This window comes from Petaurus breviceps, unplaced genomic scaffold (genome assembly GCF_028583685.1).
Source record: "Petaurus breviceps papuanus isolate PSGF00001 unplaced genomic scaffold, PetGlider_PUasm1.0 176, whole genome shotgun sequence".
Lineage (NCBI taxonomy): Eukaryota > Metazoa > Chordata > Mammalia > Diprotodontia > Petauridae > Petaurus > Petaurus breviceps.
The window spans coordinates 15,693,080-15,713,021 of record NW_027185771.1 but is presented as its reverse complement, the minus strand read 5'-3'; the positions used below and the strand labels follow the sequence as shown (position 1 = coordinate 15,713,021).

Here is a 19,942-nt window from a genome sequence, read left to right as displayed (position 1 = left end):
TTTGCCCCTGGAGTATAGGGGGCACTGTCCAAAGCTTCTTGCACTGGAAGCCAGGGGCCTGGTCACTGGTGTTTTGCACTGGGGCCTCTGGGGCTGGTGGCTTGCTGTAATAATAATGAAATTTAAAGATCCCCCTGTATTGTCTTGGTTTTTGGTTTGATTGTGTTAAAACCCAGAGCTTGTGAATCCCACTTGTGGGATGGACTTGTTGATGTGAAAAAAGAGGGCTGAACTGGGAGGAGCTGGTGATGTAAATTTAGAGAGACACAAGAAACGAGAGAGGCAGAAGAACTTTTTGGAAGCAGCATCTTGGAGGCAGAGAGAGACTGAGAGGATTGCTGAGGGCCACTTTGAACTGCCCAGGACTTTTGAGAGCTGCCACCCAGAGCTGCCAAGGACTGAGGAGACATGGCTGTTATGCTGATACTTTGTCTGTCTGTTTTGATGTTGTTTTACTAGATTTGTCCACTGGTGAAGGACAGTCCTGTTGTTGCAGAGGTCTTAGAAGCTTGCTGTTGGTTCTGAAGCCCTGAAGAAGGATTTTCTTGTTGTATGTTTACAGAAATCCTGGGAGAGGGTTTTGCTAATGTTTTCAGGGGTTCTAGGACTGTTCTACAGACAGAGGATGAATTAATGAAGGGACTGGCAATGTATCTTGTGGCCTTACTAAGCTTTGTCTCCCCAGGAACAAAAATTGCTGAGAACTTGCCTCTGTCAAGATGAAGAAAAGACCTCTCTTTGGGTATTAAATGCTGTGCTTAAACTTGTTGTAACTCTGGGGTAGATTCAATTGTGATCCAGGGGTGGGGAATTTTTGACCTTTTTGTGTTCTATGATTGAACAAATGAATGTACTTTACTTATGATTGAAAACTAATCTCCATTTGAGAAGAGGGGCTTTGTGAAGGACTAAATGAATGTACAGCCTAGGGGTGGAGTAGTACTTAGAAGAGGGTCTTTGGGATTGATTAAATGAATGTAATGTCCAGGGGTGGGGTAGTACTTGGAGATTATTGAATTGCACTTGGTAAATGCTGTATTTTGAATTATGCTATATTTTGATTCTGTCTGTTCTTAATTTGTCACTGAATAAAATGGAGAGTACCTATGCTAGTATTTTGAACCTTGGGAAGTTGCCTTTGCTTGGCATTACACTTGCTCATTGTGTTAGGGTGGCCCATCCTAGTTGTGCCTGTTGTGCCCATTTGCCTGCTGTGCTGATGCTGGCAGCCTCATAGCTGGCCTGCTGAGCTGGAACCGTAGGGCCTCTGGTACTGATCTGTTCTGTGGCTAAGAACCTCCTCCTGGCTTGCCCAGACATTGTCTCTGCTGGGCTGTGCTCTCCTTTTATCCAGGTAAAACAGATTTTTCCTGAAGTCCTAAGTTATCTTGTTTGTTTTTGGTTTTTGGAGGACAATTGGGGTTAAGTGACTTGCCCAAAGTCACATAGCTAGTAAGTGTGTCAAGTGTCTGAGGTCGGATTTGAACTCAGGTCCTCCTGACTCCAGGGCCAGTGCTCTATTCACTGTGCCACCTAGCTATCCCAAGTCCTAAGTTATCTTGAAATGAAAAATTGTTTCACTCTTTTTGTTGATTGTCGCTCCAGAATCCTTTTAAAGGCTTGATTTTACATTGTTAATGAGGGAAACTGGGGAAAGCTCTGGCAACTTCCTGACTTATCTCTGCCATCTTCACAAACATTTCTATATACAAAAGGGAAAAAGGATTAAAATAAATATGAGATTGTGAACATCTTTTATGTAAAGTTTCTTAAAAGGGTATATTAGTGAAAAAAAGTGCCCTGGTTGACCTTGTCGCATTTTGAACTTCCAATCTGCTCTCTTCTTTGTATTTTAAACACATATTCTTGATATTCTTTTTTTTCTTACATCATTATTACTACCTTTATTTATCCTCACAACTATCTTCTCCAAATAGAAGCCCTCCTTTGTAACAACTGTAGTCAGACAAAACCAATTCACGTATTGTCTGTGGCTAAAAATGTCTATTGTGTTCTCTACCTCTAGATCAAGATTCTTTTGATTTTAAATTCTAGAATTTCCATGACCCAGAATCTGTTAGATTCTATACCATCACTTTTCTGCCAAGAACTGGGAAAGCATTATTTCTCATCATTCTTATAAATTGTGATTGATCATTGCATTGATCAGAGTTCTTAAGTCTTTCAGAGTTTTTTTTTCTTTGCATTACTATCAGACTAGTTTTGTTTTGCTTTTTTTTTTTTAGTTTTACATTAGTTCATGCAAAAGACTTTCCATGTTTCCCCGAATCCCCACTTTTTGCAATTTCTTATAGTGCAGTAGTATTCCATTACATTCATATAATTTGTTTAGCCATTTATTAACTGATGGACCCCCACTTGACTTCCAGGTGTTTACTACAACAAAAAATGCTACTGCAAATATTTTTGTACATATGGGTTCTTTTCCTCTATCTTTGATCTTTTTGAGTGTGTGTGTGTGTGTGTGTGTGTGTGTGTGTGTGTTATATTTAGTAGTAGTATTGCTAGGTCATAAGCTATACATTGTTGGTGATTTGACAGGGCATTATGATTCCAAATTGCTCTCCAAATTGTTTGGACAAATTCATATCTCTTCAACAGTTTGTGTTAGGTTTATTTTCCCTCTTTCAGAAGACAAAAGATGGGTAATGCTATTTATAGGTGGTTGTTAATAATATCTGCTAGCAAACTTGACCTTTGAAGAAGTACCTCTGACCCTGTATTTGTAGGACCATAGAATTTAGAGCTGGAAGGAGAACCTTGGGGATCATCTCATTGAACCAACTCATTTTACAAATGAGAAGACTTATGCTCCCAGAGCAGTTTAAGTGATGTGTTTGGGGTCATCCAGGTAGCAAGGAACAGCTGCACTAGGATTTGGGTCTGTGTCCTTTGTCTCTGACATGACTACTCCTAGAATTATCATCCTTGGAGTGACAGACAGTTTCCCTCCAATTTAGGGGGAGGGCTTGTGCTTGCCATTCACTTCTGGGAATTCTGGGCCCTTCTTTCATCATAAGGCTAGAAAGGACTCACTGTATCTTTTGTCCTGCTGTTCTAAGAGCTTGTGTGATATTAGTAATCCCTCACATTTGTACATTAGAAAGGAAACTGATGGTCATTGGGCTCTTTTACTAAGTATGTTGTGGTGGACCCTAGAGTTGCTTCTAGTGATGGTGCTGCTACTGGAGAAGAGCTGCTCATCATTTCCTTAGGGAAAGCAGGCTGCTCTATGGTGTTGGGTTAAGTTTTTGACTCAGAAAGCCATAATGTCCCAGGTTTCAAGAACTTCATGTATAAAATGGTCATTTATAAATATAGCTTTTTTTTATAGCCTAATGCTAAATTGTAGCCTCTTGCCAGCATAAATGTGGGAAATTCTGTTTTGTATCTTCAAGAGAAGGAAACTTTAGAATATAGATTCAGAAAAAGCTGTTCCATTTTTAGAACCTGAGGATTAAAAGCCTGATAGCAGCTCTTAAGACTTTTAACACTAGAAAGTACTCAGAAGTTAAAGCAAATTTAATACTCTAAGAGAAGACATCAGAGGGGAAGGAGAGAAGGGAGTGAGCATTTATTAAATGCCTACTGTGTACTAGGCATTTTGTAAATATTATTTCATTTGATCCTCACAACAACCCTGGGAGATAGGAGCTTATTATCTCCATCTTACTGTTGAAGAAACTGAGGCAAAGAAAGGTTAAATGACTTCCTCAGGGTCACACAGCTAGTAAAGGTCTGAGGAAAGATTTGAATTCAGATCTTCCTAGGCCAAGGACTCCATCTGCTGCCTCACTTAGGGAATGGAGAAGTTTTTTGTAGTATTTGAAGGGCTGACATATGGAAAAAAGATTGAACTTATTCTGCTTATCCCTAGAAATTAGAACTAGGAATAATATGTAGAAGTTGTAGAAAACAGACATAGGCTCAGTGTATGATGAAAAACTTTTAAACAATTAAAGCTGTCAGGAAGTAGAGTGGATTGCCCCAGGAGGTACTAGTTCTTCCTCACTGGAGATCTCTAAGTAAACATCATGTTTACTGCACCTTATTAGGGATGTAGTAGAATGAGTGCTTGGGCAGGTACAGGTTGGAGTAAATGTGATCTCCCTTCCAACTCTGAAATTTTGTGATTCAGTTCAAATTCAACACCTCAAACAACGTTTAAGTTTTAGGGAAATTTTCATTAGTTTCTGTCACCATTGTGTATATTCAGATTCATATATAACTAGCATGTTCTTGGGAATCTTCCCAGGGTTGCAGTTTCTTTGAAAAATGAAATATGTTGCTTTTTAATCTGAACTATGACATTTTCAGTGGTGGAGGTGTCCCTGGCCTTCTGTCTCCCTGAAAACTGTTCTTCAGGACAGTGCTGATGTTTCTCCTTTTTTTTTGGTTTTTGGAGGGCAATTGGGGTTAAGTGACTTGCCCAAGGTCACACGGCTAGTTGTTATGTTAAGTGTCTGAGGCCGGATTTGAACTCAGGTTCTCCTGACTCCAGGGCCGGTGCTCTATTCACTGTGCCACCTAGCCGCCCCTCTCCTTTTTTTTTCTGCAGCAATGACAACCCTGCTGCATCATCACCCTTACTCCACCATTGCCCCTGGCCTCATTACCTTTTCCTCTTCAGTCAGGCCTTCGGCTGTGATTTGGTTGGCCATATGTTGGCAGGCCTTATTCCATTCATGCTGAAGGCACTAGATCTGCAATTGTGACAGTTTCAGTGAAGTATGTTAAAACTACAGCATTGGTATCCCCAGGGGACCTTTTCTTACTTGTTTTCCAGAAGGATGACTCAGAGCCCTTGGCCTGACCCCAGCCAGTCTCTCTGTGGGGGACACTTGAACAGGGAAGGCTGGCTGGTAGAGCTGTAGGCAGGAAGGGGCTCCATTCTTCATTCCCAGAAGTGACTTTAAAAGCCTAATAATATCTGTATTTGACCTTTTCAGAAAAAAATTTGCCAGATGTTATTGGAGCAAGCAGCAGCTGCAATCCTTTGGAGTCCTGTATTCCCTCCTCCCACCCCACAAATACAGAATTGCTTGCATATGTATATATATATACCTCCCTCCTCCCCCTCCTGTACACATATATGTACATGCAAAGCATATACACATAGAGCTGCTACATACCGAAGAGCAAAGCACAGGGTGTTTGAGAAGCTGTGAATGTTTGTCCAGATTTGAGGATTTCTCCAAACAAAATGAAACCAAGAGACATCTTCCAGGAACGAAAGGCAGAGTTCAGATAGGCTAAATCCTTGGTCTTTCTTTCAAGTATGAGGGAGACTTATTTATTTAAAGGGAGAGAGAAAAGTTATTGTGCCTTTTACAGATGTTTGAATTTTTCATGTGAGGAAAAAAGTAGGTATGTGAACTTAAAGAGACACTATTAACTAGAGATCTTTGTTGACTTCCGGTATCTGAGATTCTGTTTTACCTTCACAAAGAATGTAGCCCAAAGCTTTAGCCTGAATGAACTATGGCTCTGTGTGTGTGTGTGTGTGTTTGTGTGTGTGTGTGTGTGTGTGATACTGGGATTTGTTTTCCTTGGAAAAGATAATATAAATTGTTTACTTGCTGTCAAAACAAAAATTAATACTAATACTGTACACAGCAATTTAGATTCAAGTCTGACATAAACAGTTTTATTGAATTTAACATTAACCTATATCCAAGCCATTTGAAGCCTAGACAGGGAGAGATATCCAGACTGGCATAGTGCCCCATGCTTTCTGATATGGCACTACTCCAAAATGATTTCAGGTAAAAGGAATCTTGAACAAGGGAATGATCACATATGTTAAAATACAGTTTGAGGTTAATATTCCAGAATAGGCACTGCTCAGTTCTTTCCTGGACCACTTCTCCTTAAGAGTTCCCTTCTGTGATCAGTTTCTTTTTTTTTTTTTTTTAAAGCAATTGGGGTTAAGTAACTTGCTCAAGGTTACACGGCCAGTTATTTTGTGTGGATGCCAAGTATCTGAGGGCGGAACCGATCCATCCCGGGTCTCTCTCTGGCCTCTCTTACTCACTGCCACCTGGCCGCCCCTGTGATCAGTTTCTTAATCTTGAATTTTAAAAGAGAAGACCCTGGTGGGAAAGTAGTGATCCCATCAAGACAAGAGTTTAGTTTGGCTAATATGCTTAACTCTATTTCATCAAAGGCCATAGCCTCTGTTCTAAAGGAAAAAAAATCTGGGAAGTGTTTTAGGCTGGAGAAATAGTATTAATATTTCTAAAGAAATGAAAAGGAAGTTTTTAGTATGTTTTCACACTTTGTGTATCGGTGCTTAATTGTCCAGGAATTCAGAAGCCTTATCCTGCATCAGGAATATTGGCAAAAAAACAGGCTTTGTTTAGAGCTGTTGCCCCTTTTGAGCATGGCATTTAGTTTGCATATTTTCTCTCAGGAAACATGAGAAATCTGCAGAATTCTTAAATCCTAGTTCTAGTTTTTTCCCTCTATAAAAAGGATACTTACTTCCAAATGCCTTTGTTTAAAAATTAACTTTCAAGATCTGCTACTTGGTTGTGTGAAGCCTGTGGCTGGAATGTGGGCTTCTGGCCTTTTAGGCAGCCAAATGAGAACAAGTAAAATCCTAAATAATTTTGTAAGTGAGAGAGTGAAAGGGAGAAAGAATGTGTGTGTTATACTGTCTCCTACATGAAAGGAAAAATAAGAACCTCATTTTATCTGATAATTAAATTTATTATTTTAAATAAGGAAAAATTTATCTGTATTTTTAAAATTGTATTAACTTTTTCTCTGTTTCTATGAACTAACAAACATTTTAGCCTTTCTGTAGTTTAATATTTTCAGTATCATGCCGCAAATTTTCCACTTTTGGAAAAATTATTAATGGAAGGGCTCTTTGAGCCTATCAAGCTCCCCTCTTTTACAAATGAGGAACTGAGGCCTACAGAGGTTAAGTTTGTCACCTAGTAACCCTCACTGGTGGGATATGATTCTGGTCTTCTGCCTCCAGAGCCAGTATTCTTTTCCCATCCTTTTCTAGAAAGTGTATACAATTTATACTTCTATTTAGAGTATCATGGCTTTAAGTTCAACTTATTAAATGGTTTTCCTTTTGCCTATTTTACTGTCAGGTCCTGTAAACAAAAACATTTTTTTAGAACCTGTTCTGCAGTGGTGACACCTTTGACCCATGCTACTAAATATTTTAATCAAGAAGAAAAGATACACGAATTTTTCTATGTATAGAACAGGTATTATTCTAGAAAAATGGCTAAGTAAAGTTCTGCATATTGACCTATAGTTTTCCCATTTGACTTCATTAGCCTGTAAGTTCTTCGAAGCCAGGTACTGTCATTTTTTAAAAAATTCAATAATATTTTCCATTTCAAATTCCCTTCCTCTCCTTTTACCCTCTCCTGTCCATTGAGAAGACAAGAAAAAAAAAAACTACCCATTACAAATATGCATAGGCATGTAAAACAAATTTCCACATTAACTATGTTCCTCTGAACTCCAAAAAAAGAAAAAAGCAAGAAAAATTAAAAAATAGAAGAAAACGCTTCAATCTGCCTTCTTAGTCCATCAGTTCTCTTATCTGGATATGGATATCATATGGATATATATTTGGAACTGTGAGTGGGTCGTTGTTGATTAGAGTCACTGAGCTTTCAAAGTTGATTATCTTTATGATAATATTTTTACTGTATAAATTGTCCTCCTGGTTCGACTCACTTTACTTTGCATCAGTTCATACAAGTTTTTGCAGGTTTTTCTGAAGCTGTCCCCTTCATCATTTCTTTTTTTTTTAACAGAAACAATTTAATTATTTGACTTTGACATCCAGCATCTATAAGAAACTTATATGAGCAACCAATATCCAGAGTTGTAAAAGTAAAAAAAGCATATTTTACCAGAAAAAAGAGAAATTTAAAATGTGAAATATTCAACATCATTATTGATATATATTATATATATTATTATATCACTGCACATATTTTGAGCCTCTTCTCAAAAGTTCCTCCTTGTTGCTGATTTTTTCCTACCTTTGTCAAATCCTAAAGATATTTCTTAAATGGAAAAAGAGATGGTTTTTATTTCGTAAAGTAAAGTGGCACTTATCAGAAAGGGTCAGGGGGAGCCATAAACCAGACATTATGAATTAATGAAAAAATATTTACTGATCTCCTATTCCTACTAAATTCTAAGTGCTATGCTCAGTACTGGGGATGGACAACAACTGCAGAAAGACAGTCTATGATCAAGTTCACACTTTGGTGGGGAGGGGAAGGGGAGAAAACATATTATTAGGGAGTTCAGTTGCAGGGTAAATGAAAAGACTTTTTAAAAGTTCTGAGTCCTAAAAGTCATAAGAATGCACCAACAGATTGCATGGCCCAGACAGGCATCTTTAGAATGTCAGAAGGTATATAAGCAGGGCAAATGGTAAAATTAAGAAGTCCCGAGAAAGTCCAGTGTCAGGGGAGATAGCAAGGTTTGTTTCACAGTTCATTTTACCTGAAAGAAAAGTTGGTGACTCTGGTTACCCCAGAGTCACGTGAGCAGTCAAGCAGTCTGGATTGGTTTGTAGGTGGTTTTGGAGCAAGACTTGAGCAAATCATGAGTTCAGTTGGATCTGACAGAGATGAGGATATCTATCTTTCCCTTCTTATTGTACATGTGGACAATTTCTACAGTTATTTAGAAAATCTTTATAGTACAGTATATAGTATTTTGTTTATATTATTGAAGAAAAAATAGCACATAGAAAAACTGAGAAAGCATATGAAGAAAATGGCCAAAAATAGTCATGGAAGACAGGTACAACGCAAGGAGGGGGAAAGGGTAAAGAGATTGATTGGGAGATTAAATTGCAGGATTTAAGAGAGTGACCCTTTAAACTTTACCATCTGCGAAGTATTGATTGTATCTTCTCACTTTCTAGTTGCTTCTCTAGTTGCTAATATTTGAACTTTAGCATTGCCTTCAACTTTTGAATGAGCAGACCCATACTTCCACTCAATATTAATGTCCTGAGTAATCCAGTTTGGTAAATACGTCTTTGTGAGCAACATCTTTATTTTTACTTGTTTTCCAGTCATTTTCTTTCCACTTATCAATCCATTCATTCATACCTTTGGTGATAAAATGATTATCTGTGCACACAGTAAGTCTGTCCTTATTTTGGGCCTTTGCTTGCTCAATTCCTTTGGTAGCTGCTTCTAATGATGCTCTTTGGTTTGTCATCCAGAATGTGTACCACTTATGTTTAGATCATAGTCTGGTCCCCAGTAGGCATCAGTATCTCCTTGTGCTCCTTCTCTTCCATTATTTTTGCAGGCACTCTTGACATAACACAGTGTTAGGGTCTAATGCCTGATGTGGTTGCCCATACTGACTTTCAGAGTCTCTAGTCTCCCGGCTATAGTCATTTCTCCTTGGACTGTGTTTCTAACTCATCTCCAATCTCTCCAAAAGCTCTTTGCAGCAGCTGACAATTTCATCTCAGCTAGCAGTTTCTTGGGGGCATTTCCACCCTGCATCCCTAGGTGGCCCACATGTATCTATTACTTAAGACACCAGTACCCACAATTCCATGGACTGATATCAGGGAGGTCCCCTGTATTTTCCTCCCTTTCCTAGCCCATTTCCTGAGAATTCCCATCACTTCTTATAGCATGAAAGTATTCCATTGTATCCATATGCCATAACTTGTTAAGTCATTCCCCAATTGATGGGTATCCCCTCAATTTCCTATTCTTTGCCACCACAAAAAAGCTGCTATAAGTATTTTTGTACATGTGGATAATTGTTCTCTTTTTTCTATTCCTTGGTTAAAGGGTAGGCACAGTATAATAGCTTTTTGGGGCATAATTCTAAATTGCTTTGTAAAATGGTTGGATTAGTTCATAGGGACTCTCATTTTTAATCTTTGTATCCTTAGCTTCTACCACAATGCCTTATACATAGTAGGCAATTAAATGCTTGTTAAATTGAATTCAGTTGTCATATTTGCTAATGATACAAATTTGTGAGGGAGAGCTAACATGTTGGAAGACAGTATCAGGATCTCAGTAGGTTGGGATAATGGACTGAATTATCCTCCCATATTTCAACAGAGAGGTAATAGACCAGAGGTATAGAAAGATACATAGCTTTTTAGACATGGCCATTTGTTTTGCTTAATAGTTAAAGAGAGGGTTCCAGGCCATTTTCAGATGAAGAAATTGAAGCTATCTATAATCATATGAAAAAATGCTCAAAATCATTAATGATTAGAGAAATGCAGATCAAAACAACTCTGAGGTACCACATCTCACTATCAGATTGGCTAACATGACAGAACAGGAAAATGAAAAATGTAGAAGATGTGGGAAAATTGGAACCCTAATGCATTGTTGGTAGAGTTGTGAACTGATCCAACCATTCTGGAGAGAAATTTGAAACTATGCCCAAAGGGCTATAAAACTGTGCATATACCCTTTGATCCAGCAGTACCATTTCTAGGTCTGTATCCCAAAGAGATTATAAAAATGTGAAAAGGACCCACATGTACAAAAATGTTTCTAGCAACTCTTTTTTTTTTTCTCAGCAATCGGGGTTAAGTAACTTGCTCAGGGTTACACAGCTAGTTATTTCTGGGTGTGGTGCTAAGTATCTGAGCCCGGATTTGATCCCCAGGTCATCCCGACGCTGGAGCCAGTGTTCTTACTTGCTGAGCCACCTGGCCTCCCCTAAGCAGTTGGGTTAAGTAACTTGTTCAAGGTTACACGGCCAGGTGTTTCTGGGTGGGTGCTAAGTGTCTGAGCCCGGATTCGATCCCCAGGTCATCCTGACACTGGAGCCAGTACTCTTACTTGCTGTGCTACCTGGCCGCCCCTCTAGCAACTCTTTTTGTGGTGGCAAAGAATTGGAAATTGAGGGGATGTCCATCAGTTGGGGAATGACCGAACAAGTTGTGATATATGAATGTAATGGAATACTACTACTGCTTCATAAGAAATGATAAACAGGAAGACTTCAGAAAAACCTGGAAAGACTGACACGAACTGCAGCTGAGTGAATTCACCCCAGCCAGGAGAACATTGTACACAGTAACAATGTTGTGTGATGATTGACTTTGATAGACTTAACTCTTCTTAGCAATTCAAGGATCTAAGACAACTCCAAAAGACTCATGATGGAAAATGCTACCCACATCCAGAGAAAGAAGTATGGAGTCTGAATGCAGGTCGAAGCATACTATTTGCTCTTTCTCTCTTTTTTTGTTTCTTCTTTCTCGTTCGTCTCATTGGTTCTAATTCTTCTTTACAACATGACTAATATGAAAATATGTTTAATATCAATATGCATGTAGAGCCCATATCAGATTGCATGCCACCTTGGGGAGGGAGAGGAAATTTAGAACTCAAAATCTTATGGAAGTGAATGGTGAAAAATAAAAATAAATTAATTAGGGGTGGCTAGATAACGCAGTAAATAGAACACCAGCCCTGGAGTCAGGAAGACCTGAGTTCAAATCCGGCCTCAGACACTTTACACAAAAACTAGCCATGGGACCTTGGGCAAGTCATTTAACCCCAATTGCCCTCCAAAAAGCAAAAAAAAAAAAAAACCCTTTTAAAAATTAATTAAAAAAAAAAGAGGGTTTCATTTCTGGAGATGGGGAGGATAACCAATAGAATCTTTGGGGTGTGACAGTGCTGTTAAAAAAAAAAATTAAAGAATCAACGAAATATCTCCTGTTCACTCCCCCATCTACCATGGGTTGAATCTAGTAAGCTGAAATTTTGAATACATGTCAAGTCCCACACTTGGGTTCAAAAAGTCAGTAGGATGAGGAATGCATGGTTAAACTAATTCACGAGAGAAAGGTCTAGATTTTTTAGTACAGTGAAAATTCTGTATAAATCAGCAAGGTGACAGGACAGCAAAAACAAAAACTAAAATAATGCTCCCCTAAGCTGCATTCAAAGAAGTCTAGTGTCTTTGATGAAGTGGGTGATTGCTCCATCATTTAAGAAGGACATTTTTCTTGAAATTCATCTACAGGAATGTGACTAGGATGGTGAAAAGACTGAGGGGTTATTGAGTCTGGCAGTGATTTCTTTATTCAGATATTTGAAGGGTTGTCATGTAGAAAGATTAACTTTGCTCTGCTTGGTCCCACAGTATACAATTAGAAATAATGAAGTTGCAGAAGCATATTTTGGTTTGCTGTAAGGAAAAACTTGGAATGAAAGCTGCTCCCCAAAGGAATGGGTTGCTCCATGAGCTTATCCTGAATTCTCTATCCCTGAAATGTCATAATGGAATCTGGATCACTATTTTTCAGGGGTATTGTAGAAAGAATTTTTTTTTTTTTTTTGCTTTTTGGAGGGCAATTGGGGTTAAGTGACTTGGCCAGGTCTCATGGCTAGATTTTTTGTGTGTGTGTTGTGTCTGAGGCCAGACTTGAACTGAGGTTCTCCTGACTCCAGGGCTGGTGCTCTATTCACTGTCACCTAGCCGCCCCTAGAAAGAATTCTTGATGAAGGGTGGGGTTAGACTTGATGATCTCTGAAGCCCTTTCATCTCTGAAATTTTGTGATTTTGATCATCTTTGTTTCTTTTCTGTCTAGGTATAGACAGGGACACAGCCTGCACAGCAGATCCTGCTGGCATTGACCTGAGAGAATGCCTCCCTGGCTGCTTAGCTCCCTTCCGTGATGGGCTGTGGGACAAGTAAGGTCCTTCCTGAGCCTCCCAAGGATGTCCAACTGGATCTGGTCAAAAAGGTTGAACCTTACACTGGCCACAAGACTGATGTGTATAAGCATTTTATCAAAGATGATGGAGGTGGGGGCCTTAAAACTGGATGCCCATCACCCCCTTATCACATTCAGCCTTATCCAGGTACTCATCTGGCTAGCCACATGGAACCTCATGAGCCCCGAAGGACCAGAGTGGCCAAATACCGGGCCAAATTTGATCCTCGAGTAACAGCTAAATATGATATCAAGGCCTTAATTGGACGGGGCAGCTTCAGCAGAGTTGTGCGGGTAGAGCATAAGGCTACCAAACAACCTTATGCTATTAAGATGATTGAGACCAAGTACCGGGAAGGGAGGGAAGTATGTGAGTCTGAGCTTTGTGTCTTGCGACGGGTTCGCCATACTAACATCATACAGCTTATTGAAGTATTTGAGACACAGGAACGTGTCTATATGGTGATGGAGCTAGCCACTGGTGGAGAGCTGTTTGACCGAATCATTGCCAAAGGTTCCTTTACTGAGAGGGATGCCACCCGGGTACTGCAGATGGTGTTGGATGGGGTCAAGTACTTGCACACACTGGGCATCACACATCGAGACCTGAAGCCAGAAAACTTGCTGTATTATCACCCAGGCACTGACTCTAAGATCATGATCACTGACTTTGGGTTGGCAAGTGCCCGGAAGAAAGGGGATGACTGCCTCATGAAGACTACCTGTGGCACTCCTGAGTACATTGCCCCAGAGATACTAGTCAGGAAGCCCTATACTAACTCTGTGGACATGTGGGCCCTGGGGGTCATATCGTACATCCTGCTGAGTGGAACTATGCCCTTTGAAGATGACAACCGGTCAAGGCTCTACCGGCAGATCCTAAAGGGGAAGTATAGTTACTCAGGGGAGGTGAGTATGGTAGCTATGGCTTCTCCTGACATTCATGAAGATGGGCACTGTTCTTGTTTTCTGTTTCCAAGGAGAGAACATCTCCTCTCCCACCCTAAGCATGAGCCACAAACCTTCCTTTCTATGCATTTTCTCTTCCCAGAACATTTGTGGCTATTGTAGAGAGACATCAGACAGGCATGTTTAGGTCGTGGTGTGGATTCTTTTATGTATATTTTTAAAGATGTTCTTGGCATTGAGAACAAAGATGGTAAGTGGGTGTACCCTGCAGGTCCTGCTCAAGGATATCAGTTCTGTGGGCTTTCTTAAGAATTTTCCCTTTGTTTCTCTCTGAGGTTGAAGGATGATCTCTCAGTCGATCAACAAGTATTTCATTTGTGGAGTACTTGTTATGTATGTGTTCAGTCTAGTGGCTAGCTAGCACCATGGTGGAAACAAAAGTACTCTCCAGACAGTTTCTGTCCTTAGGGAACCCAAGTCTTATTTGAAGAGAAGATTGATGTAGTATAGAGCGTTAGGTTTACAAAGGGCTGTGCAGCACTTCATCTTATTGGATCCGTCCATCCACCCTTTGAGGTGAGGACTGCAGGGTTATCATCCCTATTTTACGGAGGAGGAAACTATGCCTCAGATACTCAGAAATGACTTATTAGCTTGTTCCTTTCAGAATTTGAATTACTTGAACTTCCTGGTTCAAGCTCTAGTGCTTTACCTACTGTGGCACAGTGTCTTCCTAGGAAACAATACAGTTACTTTATTAGGTGCTAGATTATATGATAATGATGATAATAACCAGCATTTCTATAGCATTTTAAGGTTTGCAAAACACCTTACATATACTAATTTGATTCTCACGGTAATCTTGGGAGGTAGGTACTATTATAAATCCTATTTGATATCATGTTGCCTGTACGAATTAAGAAGAGAGGGACATTTATGAGGACTGAAATAGGTGGGGAGTATTAAATGAAAGAAGTGGGACTTGAGTGGAGCTTTAGAGGATAGATAGAATTTGACCATTTCAGTGAATAGCATTATTGAGAGTGCTGTGGCTTATGTCTGTTACTTCTGATGGCCTGTTCAGATTCCTGCATCTAGAATCCACTGTTATCTCTGATGCATTTGGGGCTAGAACGACTAAAGGGGATCTTAGCTCATGCGAAATGGGCCAAGGTTTGTTTTTTTGCTTTCTTAATTCAGGGTGTGTAACACTGACTAGTAGGTATGTTGACCTCAGGAAGCTAGAGGTATTAAGTCATATTTGAACCCCAGAGTTAATACTTTGACTAAAGTTATCTTACTGAATATCTGAAAAATGATTCGTTGGATAGTCTTGGCAGTGTCCTTCCTGTTGAACTTTGTCAGCTTTCCCCTAGCTTCCCCTAGGGAACAGGGAGCTTGGCTCCCGGGGCAGATGGTTGTTATGCTTCATTTTGTATCCTAAAGTCAGGATTCCAAGGAGCAAAGATAAATCAAGGCATTGAGGTTTGCAGAGAGAATGCTGGGGATTGGAAATTGTCCTACCTTTTGGTTTGCCAATAGTAATGCATCGTTGTTTGGCAGTAACTTCTGAAATGTTCTTGGGATAAGTGGGCAGATCTCTTTCTCAGAGAATATAGGATTTTAGCCCATGAAGTTATTTATTTCTCTTTGTCTTCTTTAAGCTATGAATTGCTCTTTTTGACATTCTGTGCTCAGAACAGTGAATTCTGCCTGGTATCAGTGAATGATTATTGAGTTAGAGTTTTATCTGTTTTTTCTCCATGTCTTCACTGCTCCTTAATCCTTCTCGGTGAAGAGGACAATGAAAAAGTAGGCAGGACTTTATGGCCTGCTGCTGCCACTGCTGATTTCCTTGAAGAGGTCATTGTTTGGTCAGCTTAAATAGAATACTTTCCATCTTTTTTAGTTCAAGGAGTGAGGGACAGGGCCTGGAGACTTGTCTCACACTAGGAAGCTTAAAGCTTTCCTCCTACTTCTGCCTCATTCAGCTGGCAAGACAGAATTTCTTTCCACAAGTCATTGAGGTTCCTTATACTTCTCAGATGACTACTTAAAGACAAAATTCATCTGACTCCTTTCTCCTTATCAACTTCAAAGTCAGAGCTGGTCCAGATTTGCAATCTCCCTGATTTTAAGTTAGATGCTTATGTTACTTAGAGGAAACCTTCAGAATATCAGTGGAAATGATGGAAATCCCAGGGTAAGATTTGTGGAATCCAGTTGGCTGAATGAAAAGAGAGAAAGGTGAGTGCGCACTCACGTGCGTGCGTTTGTTCGTGTGTGCGTGGGTGCATTCGTACGTGCGTGTGTGTGTGTAGGCAGAAGGTGCCTCCCTCCCTATGCCGTACCATGCTGTGTGTATAGGTAGTGTACTTAGGAAGCATAATGATTGTTTGTTATGAATAATGATGTTAGAAATGTAGGGGCAACAGGACAGCACAACACAACAGGTAACAAATAAAAGCAAGCTGTCAGAGTCTTTATGTAGCAATTCTGCTGCCTTCTTTAGCTATGAAATGGTAGATGAAGACCTAGAAATTGTTGTTGATGATGTTATCTGATATATTTTTGTTGCTGTGACTAAACCTTTGTAAATTCACAGAAAGCAGGTCATAGTGAAAGAGAAGTTCTTTTATTTTTTTTTTTTTTGGTTTTGCAGGGGGGGAGGCCGGGCAATTGAGGTTAAGTGATTTGCCCAAGGTCACACGACTAATGTTAAGTGTCTGAGGTCAAATTTGAACTCAGGCCCTCCTGACTCCAGGGCTGGTTCTCTATTCACTGTGCCACCTGGCCGCTCCTGAAATGCATTGTGTTGCACCCCATTAGAATTATCAGATCTTAGATCTTGAATTGATCTTAGTGATTGAGTACAGTCTTTATTTTTAGAGATGAGGACCTTAGGGTTTGGTGAAGTTTTAGTGACTTGCCTGAGATTAGAGAGTTGTATAATCTTAAGCAATCAAGTTTCATAGCCCTCAAGCAGTTTGAGAATTTGAACCTAACTTTCTTGACTCTGTTACAAAATAACAAGTAAGTAAGATTACTTACATTTCTGTAATGCTTTCAAAGTAAATATTATTTCTGTTTTATACTTAAGAAAAGTGAAACTGTGGAAGTTGAGGCTAACCTACATGAAAATTTCCTGTGCCCCAGCAAACAAATATAAATCCAAGAGAATTTCCTAGAATTTACCTCCATCATTTCAGTTGAGATTATGTGTGCCTGATGTGTGCAGTGGTTATCAATATTTCCTTGTTCATTTTGAGTCCTAGTCATAACATGTTAGAGATGGAAGTTACCTTAGGGACTGTCTAGTCTAGCTCTCTCATTGTTTTAGAAACTTAAAAAATCCCCCCCACAAAAAAAAGAAATTAAAAAAAAATAATTTTTATTTCTATCTTTTGTTTTCACATCAATTTTATTTCCAAAGATATCATTTCCCTTGCCTTTACTATCAAGGCACTGCTTGTAATATGATAAAAAAGAGAAAAAAGGTAGTGTAGGGAAACCAGGCAACATATCAACCATGCCCTGAAGTCTGTGGATTATTCAACACCTTTAGTTTACCCCTGTGCAAAGAAGGAAGGAAGATTTGTTTTTCATCTCTTCTCTGGGGCCAGACATCATTATAAATACATGTGCTGAGTTTATGTTCTTTCTGTTTAGATTGTTGTAGTCATTGTGTGTTTTTCTGGTTCTTATTTCTTTCTGTCTTTCCATGCTTTTTTTAAAGTTTAGCATTTACAGTGCAATAATATTCTTTCATATTCATGTACCATTTTATTTAGCCATTCCCTCATCTTGTTGTCAATGTCAATGGCATCTTCATTTTTTGTAGGTAAGAAACTGAGACTGACAGAAGTGAGTTTAAATGCAAGGCTCTAAAGCTGGATGCTGACAGTCAGGAATGAGAGAAATCAGTATTTATCGAGCCTCTGCTGTGTGTGATCATAACAGTCCACTGTTGGTGCATTGCTGAGACTTTGAAGTGCTCTTCTGGTCCTTGTTCCAGGTCTGTCTGGTACCCTGAGGGTCCCAAGCATCTTTATGCTTAGACAGCCTCCTTCACTCTGGTCTTAAAGAGGATTCACACATCAGTGTTCCTTTTCCTTGCCTGCTGTTGTTCCGCTCTGGCCAACTTGGAACAGAAATATGATCAGCAATTTATGGAACTCCTACCATGTAAGGCATTGGGCAAGGCATGGAGAATGACAGAGTATAGGATTCTGCCTTCAGGGAGCTTTTAGTCTAGTGGAGGAGGCATAAAAAGGACAAATATGCAAGCCTTTGAATGCTAATGAAGTGCTAGATGAGAAGCCTTGGGTAATTTTTCGGGAGATGAGAGAAGAGAGGGAGGAATCACTTTGTACTGTGTGGTGGAAAAAGACTGCAGGCTACTGCAGTGGTCTAGGTATGAGGTGATCAAGGGCTTGGACTAAGGCATTGATAGTAGAAGGAGAAAGTAAGAACCAACAGGATTTGGTTGCTATTTAAATGTAGTATTAGTGAGGAATCAAAAATGACTCTGAGGTGGGGTGTAGTGGCAGCATGCCTGTAATCCCAACCATGGTGGCTGAGGCTGACTGATTTCTTGAGCTCAGGAGTACTGAGCTATACTGACCAGGTGTCTAAACTAAGCTAGGCATTAATATGATGATTCCCCCTCTTCATACTTCCCTCAGGGAGTGAAGTTGCCTAAAGAGGGGCAAACTGACCCAGGTCAGAAATGGAATAGGTCAAAACTCCTATGTTGATCAGTAGTGGGGTTGGACCTGGAAGGAGTCCCCAAACTTCCATCCTGGATGAGATAGAGAGACCCAGTCTTTAAAAAAAAAAAAATTCTAAGGTTTTGAGAATAGAAATGCGCTGAGAGTGAAGGTAGTAGCTTAGATTTTGTTTCTAAATTATCCACAAACCAAATGTAGTAAATGGTAAATTGTCTGTAAATATGGGATTCCTCTTTTATTTCCCCTGAAATGAAAGAACAGATTTGTACATGAAAACTACAGTGTGATATCATGGGGAAGTGTTATCCTCTACAGGAATGGAAACTCCAGCTTTCCCCATCTTATGGAAACACAAGCACCTCAGGGAGAAGCTTGTGGTAAGGCAGTAGTTGCTGATTGCAAAGGGATAGAAAGTTGGGGAGTTTCCAAATTTCCCGTCCTGCATATAGCTCCTCAGGGATGTGGGTTTTGGAGTATCATGGTACTTCTGTGCTTTATGTGAACCAGGAGGAGGAAAGGCCTGGAGGCATGAGGTAAGCTGCCAGTCTTTGGTGTAGATAGTCATAAAAAAGCATCCCAATTCTAAACTATGACTACTTAGATACAGGCTTCTAAATATGCTGTGTTAATTTAAATAGTCATATTTTACCTGCGATATTTTATAGAGCTTTCCTGGCTCCCTAAACCTAGAGTACTTATTAGGTGCCTCAAGGCTTTGACTCTTGTACTGTGTTTTGTCGAAGCTTCAGAAGGATACAAGGGCACAAAGTAATCGAGGCTTAATTGAACTCAAATAATAAAAGTATTAATGATAACACTTTCTTCCATTCATATAGTATGTAGTGGACCTGGAATGAAAAAACATAGTTTCAGTTCTGTGTAGACACTCACTAGCCTTGGTTTGGTTGTTGTCCTTTGTGCTCAAAGAGGACCAAAATGACATCACTATGTTGGGTTTAAAATTCAACTGTGGCTGATTAGACCAGTATGATCTTGAAAGGCTCTACCACAGGTTGAGCAGAAATAGTCCATATAAATATTTGGAGTGGAGAAGTCTCACATTTATTTTGAGCTATTTCAGTTCTGCTTCACTCGTAGAGAGCACCTTCTTTGATGTGGGCATGCCATGTTTGGCAGTTTTGTGCCAGTGTCTCCCATGTCTCACAATCGATTTCACAGTTCATCAGAGAGACCTTGAGAATAACCTTGTATCACTCCTTCTGACCTCCATATGAGTGCTTGTTGTGTGTCAGTTCTCTCTAAAGCAGTCTCAGGCAGATGTACCTTTGGCATTGGAGCAACATGCCAGCCTATCAGAATTGCACTCTCTGTGGTAGAGTTTGAATGCTTGGCAGTTCAGCTCAAGAAAGGACCTCAGTGTCTGGTACCTTATCTTGTGGGGTGATCTTCAGAATATTCTTAAGACAATTTAGTACACTCATAAACTCAACAGCTGTATAAAGGTGGCTAAGTTTCAACCTCCCAGAGCTTGACCTTCTTCACTGGCAAAATGGGGATAATAATACTTAAGTTACTTAAAGTTATTGTGAATAAAGTGAT

The 19,942-nt window shown here is 39.7% G+C and overlaps 1 protein-coding gene across 1 annotated transcript in view; it reads left to right on the top strand.

Moving 5' to 3' along the window:
• PSKH1 (protein serine kinase H1) overlaps positions 1 to 19,942 on the top strand; it is a 63,833-nt gene that overhangs the window by 9,764 nt on the left and 34,127 nt on the right. The window contains exon 2 of the mRNA XM_069085706.1: positions 12,618 to 13,652. Coding sequence (XP_068941807.1) covers positions 12,705 to 13,652 — 948 coding nt within the window. The 5' untranslated portion in view covers positions 12,618 to 12,704. The remainder of the gene's footprint in view (positions 1 to 12,617; positions 13,653 to 19,942) is intronic.